Source organism: Garra rufa, chromosome 17, assembly GCF_049309525.1.
Source record: "Garra rufa chromosome 17, GarRuf1.0, whole genome shotgun sequence".
Classification (NCBI taxonomy): domain Eukaryota; kingdom Metazoa; phylum Chordata; class Actinopteri; order Cypriniformes; family Cyprinidae; genus Garra; species Garra rufa.
Window position 1 is genome coordinate 20,447,463 of NC_133377.1, and position 17,625 is coordinate 20,465,087.

The 17,625-nt window shown below is 42.1% G+C and overlaps 1 protein-coding gene across 1 annotated transcript in view; it reads left to right on the forward strand.

The window, feature by feature from the left end:
* ptprua (protein tyrosine phosphatase receptor type Ua) overlaps positions 1-17,625 on the forward strand; it is a 404,456-nt gene that overhangs the window by 269,756 nt on the left and 117,075 nt on the right. Inside the window, exons 9-10 of the mRNA XM_073821437.1 lie at positions 1,469-1,792; positions 12,632-12,741. Of these exons, the coding sequence (XP_073677538.1) occupies positions 1,469-1,792; positions 12,632-12,741 (434 nt within the window). The remainder of the gene's footprint in view (positions 1-1,468; positions 1,793-12,631; positions 12,742-17,625) is intronic.

Consider the following 17,625-nt stretch of genomic DNA (forward strand, 5'->3'; position numbering starts at 1 on the left):
AGTATACATCACAATATGCAAGAAAAGATGTGTCACTATTTCTGTTCCAGTGCAACTTTGACATCTACACAGTAAAGTCCCCAGTGTTAAATCAACACTGCTCAGAGTACATATGGTCCCACTCCAGATAGTGTTAAAGTAACACTGAAGCAGTGTTAAAGTTAATGAGGTAATTAGGTGATTAACGAAGTGATGATTGATCATTATTGAAGACACCTGATGTTAATAAGCAGAATCACCAAAGGAGAAAACCAACATTTTTAAGCAACCATTATAGTGGTCAGTGTTTGCATTAGTTGGGCTCTTGACCCTTAAATCTTCAATATTAGGTCTTGTTTAGTTGCAATTACTGAGCTATAGCATCCATACAAGCCAAGAGCAAAAGTTATGAGCTGGCATTGACTGTGTTTGACATAGTCATCATATAGTGACTTGAGAATTTGACATAAGTTTTACTTTCAGACTACAAGAAAATGTGAACAAAAGAGTAATCAGTTTTGGCATAATCAGACAGATGATGAAAAAAGAGTTTGTTTTAATTTAGACACACAGACATGAAGAATCAGCGTGAGAATCACAAAGACGGTGACCATCAAAAAGCGTGTTGCAGCCAATCAGAACTCATCCATAACTCCCATCATGCATTGCGGCATGAATACATTATGAGAGTTCAGAGTTGATCTGTTTATCTGAATATGCCGTTTGTCACCATTGTTGAGATTCATGGGCTGGTTCTTGATGTCTATGTGTGCTGATATGAAACACTTCAGTTTTAAAACAGATTGTAAAAAAATATTTTCTAAAAAAATAAAATAAAATAGGAAGTGCTGGATCTTCTGTGAATTGAAAAGGCTATTACAGCAAGCAAAAATAAAAATAAAAACTAAGATTAGACATTATGTGTTTCACATCAAACAATGTATATGTTAAAACACAATCATCACCTGATGACATGAGCTTATGTCTGGCTGTTTTAACTCAAACACAGCAGCCAAACAAAATCTAGTGTTAAAGATTTAAGGGTCAAGAGTCTAACTAATGCAAACACTGATCACTATAATGGTTGCTTAAAAATGTTGGGTTTCTCCTTTGGTGATTCTGCTTATTAACATCAGGTGTCTTCAATAATGATCAATCATCACTTCGTTAATCACCTAATTATCTCGTTAACTTAAACACTGCTTCAGTGTTAACTTTAACTCTGCTTCAGTGTTACTTTAACACTATCTGGAGTGGGACCATATGTACTTTGAGTAGTGTTGATTTAACACTGGGGACTTTACTGTGTATGGAAACATTCCATTATGCAAAAGGTTCTTTATTGTGTGATTCTTTAGATTATTCAGATGTCCTTCATACTAACTAACTGGCCTATTCTGCCCTTAATTTGACAACATGCTAACAGCAAACTCGAACGGAAGTGAAAATGTGAAATGTACATAATTCAGACTCTCTTTTCTCTCATCAGAGCCCATGCGTCCACTCAGAGGTCTGACGGCTTCAGAGATCCAGTCGCGTCAGCTGCTCCTGCAGTGGGAGCCGGTTGGCTACAATCTGACGCGCTGTCACACGTACTCGCTGTCGCTCTGCTACCGCTACTCCACCGCCGCTGGGGGCGGAGCCGGCGGGAATAACGCCACGGTGAGGGAGTGTCTGTCAGTGGAGCGGAACACCTCACGCTTCACGCTCCGGGACCTGCCTCCGTTCCACGCCGTTCACGTGAGGCTGGCACTGGCCAATCCTGAGGGCAAGAAGGAGAGCCGAGAGGTGACCTTTCAGACAGAGGAAGATAGTGAGTACTTTTATTTATTGATTTATATAAACAGTAATTTATAATGGGAATGACCTTTTGTAACATCTTTTATATATTATGCATTTAAAAAAATAATAAATAAATAAAATTTGCATTAATGCATTATTTGTGCTTTGTAATGAATAATGATGCGTTAATAATTGCACAGCTATTATACATTGTAATATACGTCTAGTCTTAGTTACACTTTTGGAAAATGCATTAAAACAACTAATTCCAGATGTGTCAAAAATTGCAAATGTTAGACACATTCATAGACGTTTTAATGAGTCAGTATTGTCTTGATTGAAAGCACCATCATTTTCACTTAAAGGACTGTTTTTGTGAACTCATAACGCATAGTGTTTATGAACCGTCGTCTTCAGAACAAACTCTCAAACACCTCAATAAGTGGTATAATCAGTTTCTTCCAACCAAGCATTTTTACTTCTCTTGAAGAATCACGTTAATATACTTCATATCTCTATTTTTTTTTTATTGTGCATTAATGCATTATTTGTGCTTTGTAATATACCTTCTAATGTATTGTATGATCTAATGAATAATTTTGCGTTTATAATTACACAGTTATTATAGATTGTAATATATGTCTAGTCATTGTTACAACTTGGAAAATGCATTAAAACATAGCTAACAACTAATTTCAGATATATCAAAAATTGCAAATGCTATAATGCCTTTTTTATTTTAGTTACAGTTATTTATAAAAATATATTAAGCATTACAATGTATATTATGAATACCTTTATAATGCATTATATGTCTTCAAATAAGTGTAATCAAGTGTAACTAGATTTTTTTTTTTTTTTTGCATTATGGTGCTTTTAAAATCCTTTTTAAAAATGGTTTTAAGCAAAATAGAAATCTTTCTTTCTTTCTTTCTTTCTTTCTTTCTTTCTTTCTTTCTTTCTTTCTTTCTTTTCTTTATTGACTTATTTTGTGAAGGCAACTATTGAAACTGTTTCCGTTCTTCCTACTCTTCTTTTTCTGTTTCTTCTTCTGCTATTGAGTCTATGGCAGCCCATAGAACCGCTTGCGGGAAAGTTGTATAATTTGGCACACTGATAGAGGTTTGTCCGATTTTCAAAAAAATCAAGTCAGATCATCTTCAGACTGTGCTAACAAAATGTTATTGATTTGGTGTTGATACATGAAACCGTCTTCATACAGTGTCACAACAAATTTTAGGTTTGATGCCAAAATGACTTTGAGGCTTTTTCTCTGCAAAGTTTTGACATAATGACACCAAACTTTGTGTGTGCCATTTTCACCTTGCACAGAACACACCACAATCGATTCGATAACAATTTGGTGTGTTTGGCCCTGTAATTGTTGCTTGCAGCTATATTTTATTATTATTATTATTATTATTATTATTATTATTATTATTATTATTATTGTTATATATATATATATATATATATATATATATATATATATATATATATATATATACATTTTTTTTCATGTGGTAAAATATGAACCATATATGCATCCTGAATCCATCACTATATCCACACTTAAGCTAAATATGTCACGTTGAGATAGAGGAAATCTGGGTCCAAGTGCAGGAAGAGGGTTTTTAATTAAACAAACAAAATAAACATAAACCAAAAGGCCAACACGGCACAAACTGAACATAAACTGAAACACAAAATAACAAAATCAAGAACACGGTCAGGAATATCAGGAACACAAAATAACACACGAGACAGAAGACAATGCAGACATGAAGCAGGAGTGAGAAATGAGAGTTCTTATACAAAAGTCCAAATGGTGAACAGCTGTGAGTGAATCAGTGTTAACGACAAGGACAGGTGAATGCTATTAGAAGTGCAGTGTGAATAGCGACCTCAGGAGGCTGAGGGAAACCCCACAGCCCCGATCATGACAAAATACCCTTATTACTCCTCACTCCTTGAAGATTTAATTTAATTTAAGTCACATAATCAATGATTCAGAGATTTTAAATGTGAAAATTACCTTTTGGCATGCGGGGGAGCATTAAAATGATTAAATAAAGAACGTCTAGGTTACGAAGGTAACCCTCGTTCCCCGAAGGAGGGAACGGAGACGTTCCATTGGGATCTCGTTTGAGAGACCGATCATCTCTGAGCCTTATTAAAAAGGCCAATTGAAAATTGGCAAGTGGACGTGCGCGCCGGCCACGCCCCCGTACATATGGGTATATAAGATGGCGGCGCGCATCACTCAGTCAGGCTTTTGCTGAAGAGCCGGGATAGCCCAGCGTCAGCACGACGCCAGGGGCGTGGCAGGGGAATGTAACGTCTCCGTTCCCTCCTTCAGGGAACGAGGGTTACCTTCGTAACCTAGATGTTACCCCTTCAGTCGAGTCACTTCGACGTTACATTGGGAACTTAGACCCATGGAAAAGGCCACGACCCTGACGCCGCGTTACGCACAACGCCACGTGCCGGCAGGTCCTCCCAGACGTGTCCGCAGGCGGTCATTGAAACGTAACCTTCCCAACGCCTTGAGGCCCCTTTTTATAAGGGGGGCCTGCAGGGATGCCAGTTGTACTGAAGCATGGGTTGGGGGGGCGGAGCACATGGAATTTGTACATGTGGAAAATGAGAATAATTCAATATATCCATAAGGCTTCTTAGGGATACACGAGGGAAACAGCGGTCCCCTCCGCTGGAAATATTGAAAAGTATAGCCACAACCTGCGGGGCGAAGGAGACCCAGGCAGGATCACAGCCAAGGACTACTCCGCATCTAGCCCTGACTGCGGGGCATGGAGGACCCAGGGTTCACCGGAGGGAACATTCTGGGAGATAGCGCACGGATCCACGTGGGAATGGCGCAGCAAGCCGACACCAGCCGTCCTCCCGCTAGCCTGAAGTCTTATGTTAAGACACGGGAGGACACGGCCTCTGCGCGGAGGTTGTAGAACCTAGCGAAGTGATTAGGTGTCGCCCAGCCCGCAGCTCTACCGATATCTGCTAGTGAGGCGCCATGAGCCAACACATAGGATGAAGCAACACTCCTAGTGGAGTGGGCATGAACACCTAAGGGGCCTGGCTCTCCCTGATATAGATAAGACAGGGAGATGGCATCTACCACCCAATGAGCCAACCTCAGTTTGGGGACAGCATTCCCTTTCTGCTGAACCCCGAAGCAGATAAGCTGCTATGTGCGCCTGAAGTGCCGAGTGATTTCATTTTCACATATTTATAGACACAACATCGCAAGGCTGGGTCTGCCTCCTCCAGGGCAGAGCTTGCAGGTTCACCATCTGATCGCGGAAAGGCGTGGTGGGGAACCTTGGGCACAATAACCGGGCCGGGGTCTCAGGTTGTAACGTGAGAGTCGCCGGGCCCGATTTCTAGACACGCTTCGCTGACAGAGAAAGGTTGTAGGTCTCCTATCCTCTTGATGGAAGCCAGGGCAGTCAGGAGCGCTGTCTTAATGACAGGAATTCTAGCTCGACTGAGGCCAGTGGCTCAAATGGAGCGCCCCGCGGCCCTGAAGGGCGACGGGGGGGGGGGTCCCAAGAGGGTATGAGGTGCGGTCTGGGCACCTCTGAGGGACCTCACGACCAGTGGGTGCTTACCTACATTGCTTCATCTACTGCATGTGATCTGCGGCTAAGCGGCGGCATATATTCCGAGAGTCGAGGGGACAGCCTGCGCTCCAACTCTCCTGCAGGAAAGGAAGCACTACTGCAATCGTGTATCTCTGTGCCTCTCAGCGAGAGGAATGCCAGCAAATAGACCTCATCTCAGTGCGTAAGCCTGCCTTTGCCAAGGGAGCTCAGTACTGAGTGATAGTTTGTATCACGGCCTGTGAAAGGCCGGAGAGGTCTACGGTGTCAAACCGTGCCCTTACAGGGAGGGTCTGCCGCGAGGGGATGGTTACTAAGACCTAAGTCCGGGTGGGCCATCCTTGTAGCGCAACCTACAGACTTACTCCTCGTCCTCCCTGGACTGCACAAGGAGGCTCGCTGGGGAAGGGCGTACTTGGGCCCCGGAGGTCAGCTGTGTGCCAGTGTTACTCTGGCAATGGGAGGAATCGGAAGGGCGAGCGGATGTGGCTGGGCCTTGCCGATATAACTCCAACTAGCTGCGTCACGGGGTGGAGTCGCCATTCTGCAGGTGGGTGGACTGCCGTGGGAACCGACCGGCTGCACGGTTGAGTTTCCCTGCTTCAAGTGAATGGCAAGTAGCAAAATCTGCCACGTTGGACTCCATGGGAGCAGATGGGGAGGAGCTGTAAGCCTCTGTCGTACATGGCAACCCAACCCGTGGTAAGCCACGGGCTGACTTGTCGGCAATACTGCGGGAAAACGCCAGTCCGGAGAGAGCCGAGATGCCATGCCCATCATGGGACTCGATCGTGCTGAAGCGGTCTCACATGAAACAAGCTTAGCGGCAAGCGGCTAGAGCTGTCATGTGCCCCAGGAGCCTCTGATTTTGAGAGGACCGCTGTATTGTGCCTGATTAGCTCAGGGACTACAGCACTGACTGTGCGCTCTTGGTAGCAAGGCGGGCCGTCTTGTGGACCGAGTCGGGCTCCCGACCGAGGAAAAGGATTCCCTCAGTTGGCCTGAAGGACCAGATGGCGGGGGTGCCGAAGCACCAGGTCCCTGTATTCGCACAACGGAACTCACGAGTGGGCTGGTAAAGCACCAGTCGAAGAGACGGTTGAAGACGCGAATTCCTGTCTGCCGAAGAGGGGACAGGGGAGCTCCCATGGCCTAAAGAAGGCAGGAAGGAGGGGGACTAGCCAAATGGAAGCACCTCGCGCTGAGCGCTCGATCCCCGTGGCAGACCGCAGAAGGGGTGTGCGCCGGAGAAAGATCGAGATGCGACATGGGGTGCCCTTCAGGCAGATGGCTGCGACCCAGCCCTGAAGACGGAAACATACTTGTATGTGCTTCGTCGTGAGCATGTGTGCCGACAGCCTAAGAAGGGATCGGAACAGAACTCCATCCAGGGCGGATGTTAACCCACCACTCTAACTGGACACGTGAAGTTGTGACTCTTGTCAAATCCTGACCTCGTCCCGGCTGGAGGGACAGGCTGGATCGCGTCCTTCGCCAGTAGGAACGCGACCTCCGCAGGCAGAACAGAGGCACGCCTGCCGAATAAAGAATGTAAGGGGTACCTCTGAGTCTGGGCGGACGCCTGGAGCCGGGCCGTACCGTCCGTATCAACCAGCGTAGTGGTATCAAGGGAACGTTGACCGACGTGACCGTGGTGGGGCAGCCTAGGGAAAGACAGGGAAGGAGACAAAACCCAGAAGGATGAACGTCCTGGAGAAGTGTCTAACTGCACTAAGCAGTGCTTACCTTCTTCCCTGGTTCCCGCGCTGGCGACATCCGGTCCCGAGTCTGGTTCCGAGGAGTGGAAGTGCTGCTCAGGAAGGAAACTCGGGGCCGGGACCCCGGAGGTGAGAAAGTCAGGTCTTTCTGTGATTTCAAATGAACGGCTAACTCCTGCTTCCAGCGGGAGTGCCGACAGAGCAGCTCTCTCCACCTCCGGGGTGCTCGTATCAGGGACGCTTCGAAGCTCGCCTGCGAGAGTCTTCCCTCGCAGGACCCTGAGAGGCGAGCGGCGTCCCTCTCCCACGGGCAGCTCGACGTCGGGCTGCGAGTCCTGAATCGTGCGGCTCAGCAGGGGACGGAGCTGGTTTCGGAGCCGCGGGGGGACGCCCTCGGCGACGGGCAGGCGGGGCCCAGGCGGCGGAATGGTAACTTCGCGGTGGGGCAGGATATGTTGGATGGCCTCCGTCTGCCTCTGAACCGTTGGAGGACTATTTCCCTCCTGTGGAGCGCCAAAGGAGACGCCCATCCCGAATGGCGGGGAGGCGTACTGCTCTGGCATCTCGACGGGGGTATGCTGATGGGCGGAAGATCGCAGGCTTTTGGGGCCGGCGGTACGTTCGACGCCGCTGAGCAAAACCCTTCACGGTGTCGCCGAATAGGCCGCTCTGGAAGATGGGAGAGTCGAGAAAGCGAACTTTGTCGGCCTCTGCCATCTGGGCCAGAGTCAGCCAGTCGTCCAGCCTAGAAGGATCGGCCGGAGGCTCTTGGGGAACCTCCAAACCGATCCCCCCCGGCTGCCCGGAGAAGTATAGCCGACAGTTCGACATCAACCTCCAGAGGGGCAGCGGCAGCGGGTGGGCGCTGCGCCGCGGGAAGAGATGTGTCACCGTCTGACTCTCCCTCTGATGCTGTGACAGACATCTCACCCTCTGCAAGAGTACCGAAGGAGACGCTCGGCCCGCCAGGCGGGGAAGCGTACTGCTGCGGAAACTCAACGGGACCACGCTGAGACAGAGAAGTCCGCAGGGCTTTTTGAGCCGGCGGAATGTTCTCTACCATAATTTGAATGTCCCCCCCCCGGGCCTCACCGCGGTGGCCGAAGCGCATTGGTGGCTCAACGGCTGACTGCGGGAGGGAGGCGGGGGGAGCCAGCTCGTGAAAGAGCGGCGGGACTTCAGCGTGGCCATGGTCATGCTTTCACCGCATGAACCATTCGTGAGCGCCGCCCCAGCGTGCTCAAAGCCTAAACACGTGAGGCAGCGCTCATGTCCGTCTGCTGAGGAGAGGAAACTACCACACCCAGAAACGCACGGCAGAAAAGACATTCTGAAAATAACATCTGAAACGGCCGCTAGAAATTGCTCTTTTGTGATCCTGGTTGCCCAGGGAGGCGCCGCGGGGCAACCGTGCACTCGCCGGGGCTGCTCGCTGGAAATGCAAAGGCTTTATATGGCCATGAAAACGGCCGCCCGCAGGATCACGCTGGCGGCTGCCAAACAATGCTCTTTCTGTGAAACACTCTTTTAGTTTTGGCAGCGCACCAGCAGGAGGGAGCATGAACTCTGAAGAACTCTTCTTGAAGTCTTATCAGCTGTTTAGAGGCTCGACACATTGGCTCTGAAAGCAAAAGTCTGACTGAGTGACGCGCACGTCCACTCGCCAATTTTCAATTGGCCTTTTTAATAAGGCTCAGAGATGATCGGTGTCTCAAGTGAGATCCCAATGTAACGTCGAAGTGACTCGACTGAAGGGGTAACTAAATTAACAGACCTTGTGCAGATACATTCATAGACATTTTAATGAGTCAGTATTGTCTTGATTGAAAGCACCATCGTTTTCACTTCAAAGACTGTTTTTGTGAACTCATAACGCATAGTGTTTAAAAACTGTTTTCTTCAGAACACCTCAATAAGTGGTACAATCAGTTTTTACTTCTCATTAAGGATCACATTTATCTCCAATGTTGTTCACATACTTTCTAAATTTGATTAAACTTTCATTTACCCAGAGGTGTTTTTCTTTCTTTTTTTTTTTTTTTTTTTTTTTTGTGCACGGGTCAGTAACCATAATCCATCCATCTTTGCAAAAGCCCATATTTATCTGTGCAATTATGATGTGGCGACCGCAGCAGGGCCCAGTTTGCCTGCAGTGCTCAAACCCCAATTATAGCAACAACACAAATATTGACTCACAGAACACCACGCTTCAGCATAATTAAATGGACGATCATACTTTTAAATGGAAGTATATGAAAAATTAATAAGCTAAGGCCACCAGCAAAATGGAATAAAGATTTTTGCTTGTTTGTGCATTTTTATTTAAGCCGTGTGTCAGGCGCCGCGTGTTTGCATTCTCATGCAAATGCGCTAAGATGAAACCCTCGGAGGTCAAGTGAAAACCTCCCCATCTGAAAATGAACACAGCTCAGAATGAATGCTCACCATTTATCATTCTCTAAAATTAAACAAAAAACATATTTTATCTTGGTTTATTCATATGTTTTGTACCGCGATAGAGCTTGTTTGCGTTTGATGTGTTTGGTTAATTGGAAACAACATGAGGAACTGCAGTTAATGAATGAATTAATTCTGCAAGTAATGTTAAATCACTAGTAGTCAGCATGCTTGCAGAGAGACACAGAGGATATAAAACTCTGTCTGCTTTTCAAGTGTCTGTATAGAGATGGGAAATGCATGAAAAAGTAAAGATTTTTGGTTAGATTTCGAAAGTTCTTGGACGACTGCTCATTTTTACTACTGCACTTTTCAGTGTTTACTGTATCTCAGCATCAGCAGTCTTCTGCCAACTTCAGTGCTGTCAGAAATGTTAAAAAAAAAAAAAAAAAAAAAAAAAAAACAGTCACGTCCTAGTTATTTAGAAGAGACTTTTTTGGCTACAGCACCAAAATACTGTACAAAATGAACATTTCTTAAAAAGTGTTACTATTAGTGTGAACTGCATAAGCCAAACAATATGCACAGTTTTTAAAATAGCATATGCTTAATAACAAAACTGACAGTTTTATAAATGCACACATAACATTTACAGTCTTCAGAGTTTGAGTGTACAGCCTTTGACATAAACAACAAAAGATATGAGAAGTGTTTCTTTTCTTTTAAAAGTTTAAAAGTATATTTAATTCTTTATTTATCATTATTTTCTGGTTGCACTTTTATTTTACAGCACACACCCTTACAATCCACTGACCCAAGAAGGTACTAAGTAATACAAGGAAACTATATGTGCTTAAGGTGTGTACTTAAGGATAGGTTAGCAGTTAGTACCTACAGTAATTATTACATAGTAATTATAATTACAATTATAATCAACAATCATCCCCACGATATACATGTGTGTTTGTGTGTGTGTGTGTGTGTGTGTATATATATATATATATATATATACACACACACACAGTGGGTATTCAGACCCCCTTAAATGTTTCACTCTTTGTTATATTGCAGCCATTTGCTGAAATCATTTAAGTTCATTTTTTTCTTCATTAATGTACACACAGCACCCCATATTGACAGAAAAACACAGAATTGTTGAATTTCTTGCAGATTTATTAAAAAAGAAAAACTGAAATATCACATGGTCCTAAGTATTCAGACCATTTACTCAGTATTTAATAGAAGCACCCTTTTGATCTAATACAGCCATGAGTCTTTTTGAGAAAGATGCAACAAGTTTTTCACACCTGGATTTGGGGATCCTCTGCCATTCCTCCTTGCAGATCCTCTCCAGTTCTGTCAGTTCTGTAAACGTTGGCGGACGGCCATTTTTAGGTCTCTCCAGAGATGCTCAATTGGGTTTAAGTCAGGGCTCTGGCTGGGCCATTCAAGAACAGTCACGGAGATGTTGTGAAGCCACTCCTTCGTTCTTTTAGCTGTTGTGCTTAGGGTCATTGTCTTGTTGGAAGGTAAACCTTCGGCCCAATCTGAGGTCCTGAGCACTCTGAAGAAGGTTTTCGTCCAGGATATCCCTGTACTTGGCCACATTCATCTTTGCCTTGATTGCAACCAGTCGTCCTGTCCCTGCAGCTGAAAAACACCCCCACAGCATGCTTCACTGTTGGGACTGTATCGGACAGGTGATGAGCAGTGCCTGGTTTTCTCCACACATACCATTTAGAATTAAGGCCAAAAAGTTCTATCTTGGTCTCATCAGACCAGAGAATCTTATTTCTCACCATCTTGGAGTCCTTCAGGTGTTTTCTAGCAAACTCCATGCGGGCTTACATGTGTCTTGCACTGAGGAGAGGCTTCCATCTGGCGACTCTGCCATAAAGCCCCAACTGGAGGAGAGCTGCAGTGATGGTTGACTTTCTACAACTTTCTCCCATCTCCCGAATGAAGGTGTAAAATGAAGGTGTAGAACCATCTCAAGGATGATCAGAAGAAATGGACAGCACCTGAGTTATGAGTGTCACAGCAAAGGGTCTGAATACTTAGGACCATGTGATATTTCAGTTTTTCTTTTTTAATAGATCTGCAAAAATGTCAACAATTCTGTGTTTTTCTGTCAATATGGGTTGCTGTGTGTACATTAATGAGAAAAAAAAATGAACTTGCATAATTTCAGCAAATGGCTTCAATATAACAAAGAGTGAAACATTTAAGGGGGTCTGAATACTTTCCGTACCCACTGTATATATTGCTGTACCTCCATGAAAATGATGGAAACAAAATAGACAATATATCCTTAATTGCAATCATGCCTTGAATTTAGTTTGTCTGAGAGCCGTCTCTTGTGCACTGTGTGGAAAAAAGCCTCTTGTGGCATATTCCACTTTTTTCCAAATAGCTGGCATTGATGCATTACAGTAATCTCAATTGCTGTGTCCCACATAACAAACATCTATTGGTGTTATCTACATTTATCTACATTTATGTTGTATGTTTGGGCCAATGATTGCTTTTTGCAGCTACATCTTTAACAATAGAACCAATTTTGCACTAGTTCTCAATTCCCATCTGTGTTTGCATAGGGGAAATCATCTTTCCTTAACACTCCTGCCCTCTTCTTTCAACACTGTCCATGTCTCTGCATGTGGCAGTCAGTCTTCCTATAGCTCATAACACTCACTATAACCTAAGTTTCCCCAACTTTTATACTAACTCAGTCCTAATGAGATGACTTGAGCCTGTAGCCATGCTTGATGACTGTGGCCTGAATGGAAGTTATATTCCATTTTCACTCTTAAAAAAATGAATCTAGCACCAAGATGTCTTTCTCTCTCTCTCTCTCTTTTTTTTTTTTTACAATCTGCCTTATTTTCTTCAACACAGTGTGTTGGTAAAGAAGACAAATCGTGTGTCGTGGCCTCTGCCGCTGCATTCAGATATGAGATGGGTCTGTGGTCCTTCTAACCTCTGTTCTTGCTGTCTTCCTCTATCCTTTAGTCTATAAATGTTGTTTCACCTCCACCTGTGGCATCTCAACCTTCATCTCAGCTCTGTCTGATACTCTGTGTTTAGTAAGATTGATCTGACCATTCTCTGACGGATTTATCTTGTTTTCTGCAGTTCCAGGAGGCATTGCACCTGAATCTTTAACCTTCACCCCATTGGATGATATGATCTTTCTGAAGTGGGAAGAGCCTTTGGAGCCCAATGGTCTGATCACACAATATGAGGTACTGTAGTGTGCTTTATTATTTATAAAGTAGTGTGCATAAAAAAAACAAAACAAAAAAAAAACTGGGTCCCACTTTATATCAGGTCTCAATTTATTTTGACGGTCCCTTTAACACATTCTGTTGACTATAAGTAACATTGCACTGTCTATGAGGACATTTGCGTATCTCAAAAAACATGGCAGCCCTTGGCCAAATAAATGTAAGCACTTATTTGGCAGGGTTAATGGAGGTTGATCAAAATGAAAGTCTGTGGGCATGTTAGACTCATGGCCCTAAAGATCTGTAAGAATTGTGAAAGAAATCAGCCACTAGTTGCCGCTAATGAGTTTTATGGCTCTGTAATCACGAGGTGTTTCACACCTCCACACAATATGCATATCATTGGATAGATGTCTTCATACTGAGCTACTTTGCCTCAAGAACCATTGCTGTCAATCAAATTGTTCATTAAATATTCTCAATTATGTTAAAAACCTACTTTTGCGAAATAGTCCTAGGTTTTTTGCTCAATCTCAGTCAAACCACTGCTGCACAATTCTTTGGACTCTCTAGATCAATAATTATCAAAATAATAAATAAAAATGTTGAATTTTGTCCTTTGGTTAGCTATAACAGGTTTATTATAAAAAGGGCGTGGCCAAATATACCTAAAATATACCGAAAGCCTATAAAACCTAAACAAAAACTCAAAACTTTACGAAACTTGGTGAAAACATGTGTTTTCAAGCATACAAAGTTTCAAGGAGATTGGACCATAGGAGGTGTCATGGATTAGGCAGGAACACACGAACAACGACGTAATAAAAAGACGTATATTTAATAAATCCAACGGAATACAGGTAGACACGGGAACACCAGGGGAAAACATCCATATAACATTAAAGACCGACAAGAGTACTGGGAAAACACACACCTTAAATAGACAGACTAATTAAAAACACAGGTGCAGACAATAAGGGAGAAACCAAAAACACTCAGAACTGCGGGGGAAAATGGGAAAAACCAACAAGAAAGTCCGGGGGTGTGACAGGTGGTACTATAACAGTAAAAAAATTCTTTAAAAACAATATTTCAATTGTAAATGACCTTAAATTGTTCAGGTATTGACACAAACACTAGATTTTCTCTATCATATGATAGATCTCTGAACAACTTTGCCTCAAGGACAAGACTTCTATCAATCAAATTGTTCATTAAATGTTCAAGGTTATTTAAAAAGGATACTTTTGCGAACTAGTCCAAGGTTTTTTGCTCAATCTCCACAAAAAAATAAAAAAATAAAAAAATAAATAAATAAAATAAAATAAAAAATAAAAAATAGTACAATTCTCTGGACCCTCTAGATCCATATTTATAAAACAAAAATAAATAAATAATTGAACTTTACACTTTGGTAAACTACAAAAAGGTCACTTTTAAATGAACATAGCCAATTATAACCAAAAGCCTATAAATCCTAAATGAAAACTCAAAACTTCATGAAACTAATTTTTCTACACAAACATGCTACATTTTCTGGAAATTTGACCATAGGTGGTGCTTTAACACTCATAAATGTTAAAAATCATCATATTTCAATGGTAAATGACCTGGAATTGCCAAAAAATGATTTACGAAGTTACAACAATGTTAACACAATGTCTTGTTCCTTATGTGCTTAACCTCGATAAGTTAAGCTATATTTACATTTATAATTACACTCTTGATCCATCCCTTACACCTTAACACATCCTTAAACCTACCCATACTACCAAACCTGTCCCTAACCTTACCCGTATCCCACCTCAAAAGCAGAAAAAGTGGTTTGCAATACAATATGTACACAATAAGTACATTGCATTTATTTATTGTTATTTATAAGTGCATAGTAGTTAAGGACACCTAATATAAAGTGGGACCAAAATCTGTCTTGAAATCAGAGTAAGTACACTCTAAAAAGTGCTGGGTTAAAAAATAACCCAACCATAACCCAGCTGCTGGGTAACTATGGGACAGGACACGCGTTGGGTTGTTTTGACCCAGGTACTGGGTTAAATCATTTGACCCAAAATGCTGGGTTGTTTATTTGACCCAACCAGTGGGTCAGATTAACTGTGTTGCTGGGTTAAAAACTACCAAAATATTGGGTTATTTATTGTCTAATTGCCTTGCTACCTTTATATTTACCAATAATAATATATAAATCACAAAAGAATGTAAAATTAATATTGTTTTTCTGTAATACAGTTACACAACACAAAAATTTAATATGTAAATGTCATTTTAATGAGTTTTCATATTTCTTTTTAATACAGTTTTCAAATAGGTGCAGCTGTCACACATTTTGTCCAACCCTTAAAGACACAAATAACGGTTTTAGTAGATAAGTTTCTTTTAAACAAAACTGTAAACAAGGCACACTATATTCCTATTCTTTATGTCAACATTGCAGCAGCAGAACACTCAAAAATGAATTATTACCACATTAGAATCATTCCAAACATTGTGCCACTAAAACTAAGCCAAACAAAGAGTCCACCAGACAATTCTTACAATTTAAAACATGTTACAAGTGGCCAAAAAAAAAAACTTCACACATGAAGACTTATGTCCATCAATATGATATACTGCAAGCTGGAGAAATTCCCAGGCAACAAGTCCGTTTCAATGGCATGGCCTGGAACAATGGCGAAGGTCTAGAAATGTTGTTGTCTCATCCCAAGGCTCAAATCCACCATGTTGGTCCCCACCTGTTAATTATACGGCATTTAGTCTTGCAACATTACATTTTAAGTTAAGTGTATTTTATGAACATAAACACAGAGGCATGAAATAAATGCTCATTTTACTTCTCAACTTTTCATACAGTTGTGGTCAAAATTATTAGAACACTAGTATTTTCACAAGCTAAATAAGGTTTTAAGTCAGTGATTTCTATCTTTTGCTGTAGTGTGTCAGTAGGAAATATCGGTTTACATTTCCATTTATTTTGCCATTAATTGTGATAATCCAGTGACATTTTTGTTCTGTGCTCCACACAGGATCTGATCTCATCATCATCCAGAAGAACTGTGAAAGCGTCACCAAGATGCTCCAAGAGACATAACTGCAAAGCTACAGTACTGTTAAAAGTTTTAAGCACTTGTCTAAAAATGTCATAAAATGACGCTGTCAAAAATAATGTCATAAATAAATGTTCTTAATCAATTAACCTTGATTAACTAAATTAAATCAACATTTGGTTTGACCGTCCTTTTGTGTTTAAAGCAGCTTTTGCCCTACACTAGGTGCACTTGCACATAGTTTTTCAGGTAGCTTTGCAGGTAGGTCTCTTGAAGCATCTTGGGGACGTTGTCACAGTTCTTCTGGATTTAGTCTGTCTCAGTTTGTTCTGTTTCTTCATGTCATTCCAGACGGACTGGATGATGATGAGATCAGATCTCTGTGTGGAGGATTGGCTGTTGTGCCAATGTAAACTGATATTTCTTACTGACACACTACAGCAAAAGATAAAAAACACTGACTTAAAATAATTTTTTAGCTGGTGAAAATACAACTGTTATAATAATTTTGGCCACCACTGTGTTTATATATATATACATACACCCTTATTAGAGCAGAAAATGTAAAACAAAACTTACAGGTTGTACGTCAATGAATGGCCTCCGGGATTCCGTGGTTGTGGGTCTGAAGACCTTTTATCCAGAGTGGGCAGGACTTTGAAAGCACTTTCCCCTTTAGCATCTAAACCATAGGAATAATATGCAAACTGTGAACCATATTTTATAATCAAAACAAACTGAAACACTTTCATATGAAGATTTCTTCATTCCTTTAAATAATGCAAATTAATTCCCACCCTCATTCAACTACTGCAGGTTAAGTTTAGGTATGGGGTCAGATTCAGGGATGTAGAATATGCTCATGCAGAATAAGGCATCAGTTTGTGCTTCATAAGTACTAATTAACAGCCAATATACAAGCTAATAAGCAACTAGTTAAGTGTTACTGTACCATTGTATTTACCAGTTGAATGTGTGTCAAATACAGTTGCATATTGTTTTATAGATTGACATATTATTAGAAAAAGCTTACCTTAAGTCATGTCACCCAGCTCTGAATGCACCTCACTGAGCACTGGCAAGAATTAGGTCTGCAACTGTAGCCCAGTCTTCAAAAAGTCTGCCTCTGGATATAGCTTCCTAAAGTCTTGTGAAATCTGATCAAATCTGAAAAACAAATGTGGTTCAATAAGTTTAAGGTTTATACTGGTCTCCTAGTTTGTAATGCAACACAGGCATTCACTAAAATAGAGGAAGAAGGGGCCGTTCACATGCCGCGCCTAAAAACGCGTGAAAACGCAAGACGCGTCGCTTTCTTTCCAAAAACGCAGCTTGCTCTCCCATGGCGTCTGCCGTTGCTAAGCAAACATGTCCCGCGCCTGGAAAAAATGAGCTTCCATTATGAGCGTATAATAACGAACTACAGTGCGCAAAAAACGCGACATGTGAACGGCCACATACACCACGAGAGATTAAGTCTAACTTTACATATTGTAGCTAAGACAACATTACATTTAAGTAATAAACAATAGTACATACCAGTCATATTGTGGTTTAACATTATTAAAGTAAGGGACATAGCGTTTTAGCTAATGCAGATAAGTTACCTCAAGGAAAAAACCGCGAAAATGCTCAACATAAAACATATGGATCTATCGTTGGATTCGGCACGTCGCAAACATTTACTTGAAAAACATGCCCTTAAAAGATCAATTTTTGAATGAAATATTCTAATTTTGACAAAACATTACAAAGCAATACAGTATGCAGACAGTAAAGGAACTTACCCCCGTATTTCTGACCTACTCTTTCCATAAGGCGTTAAAATAAAGGCCATATG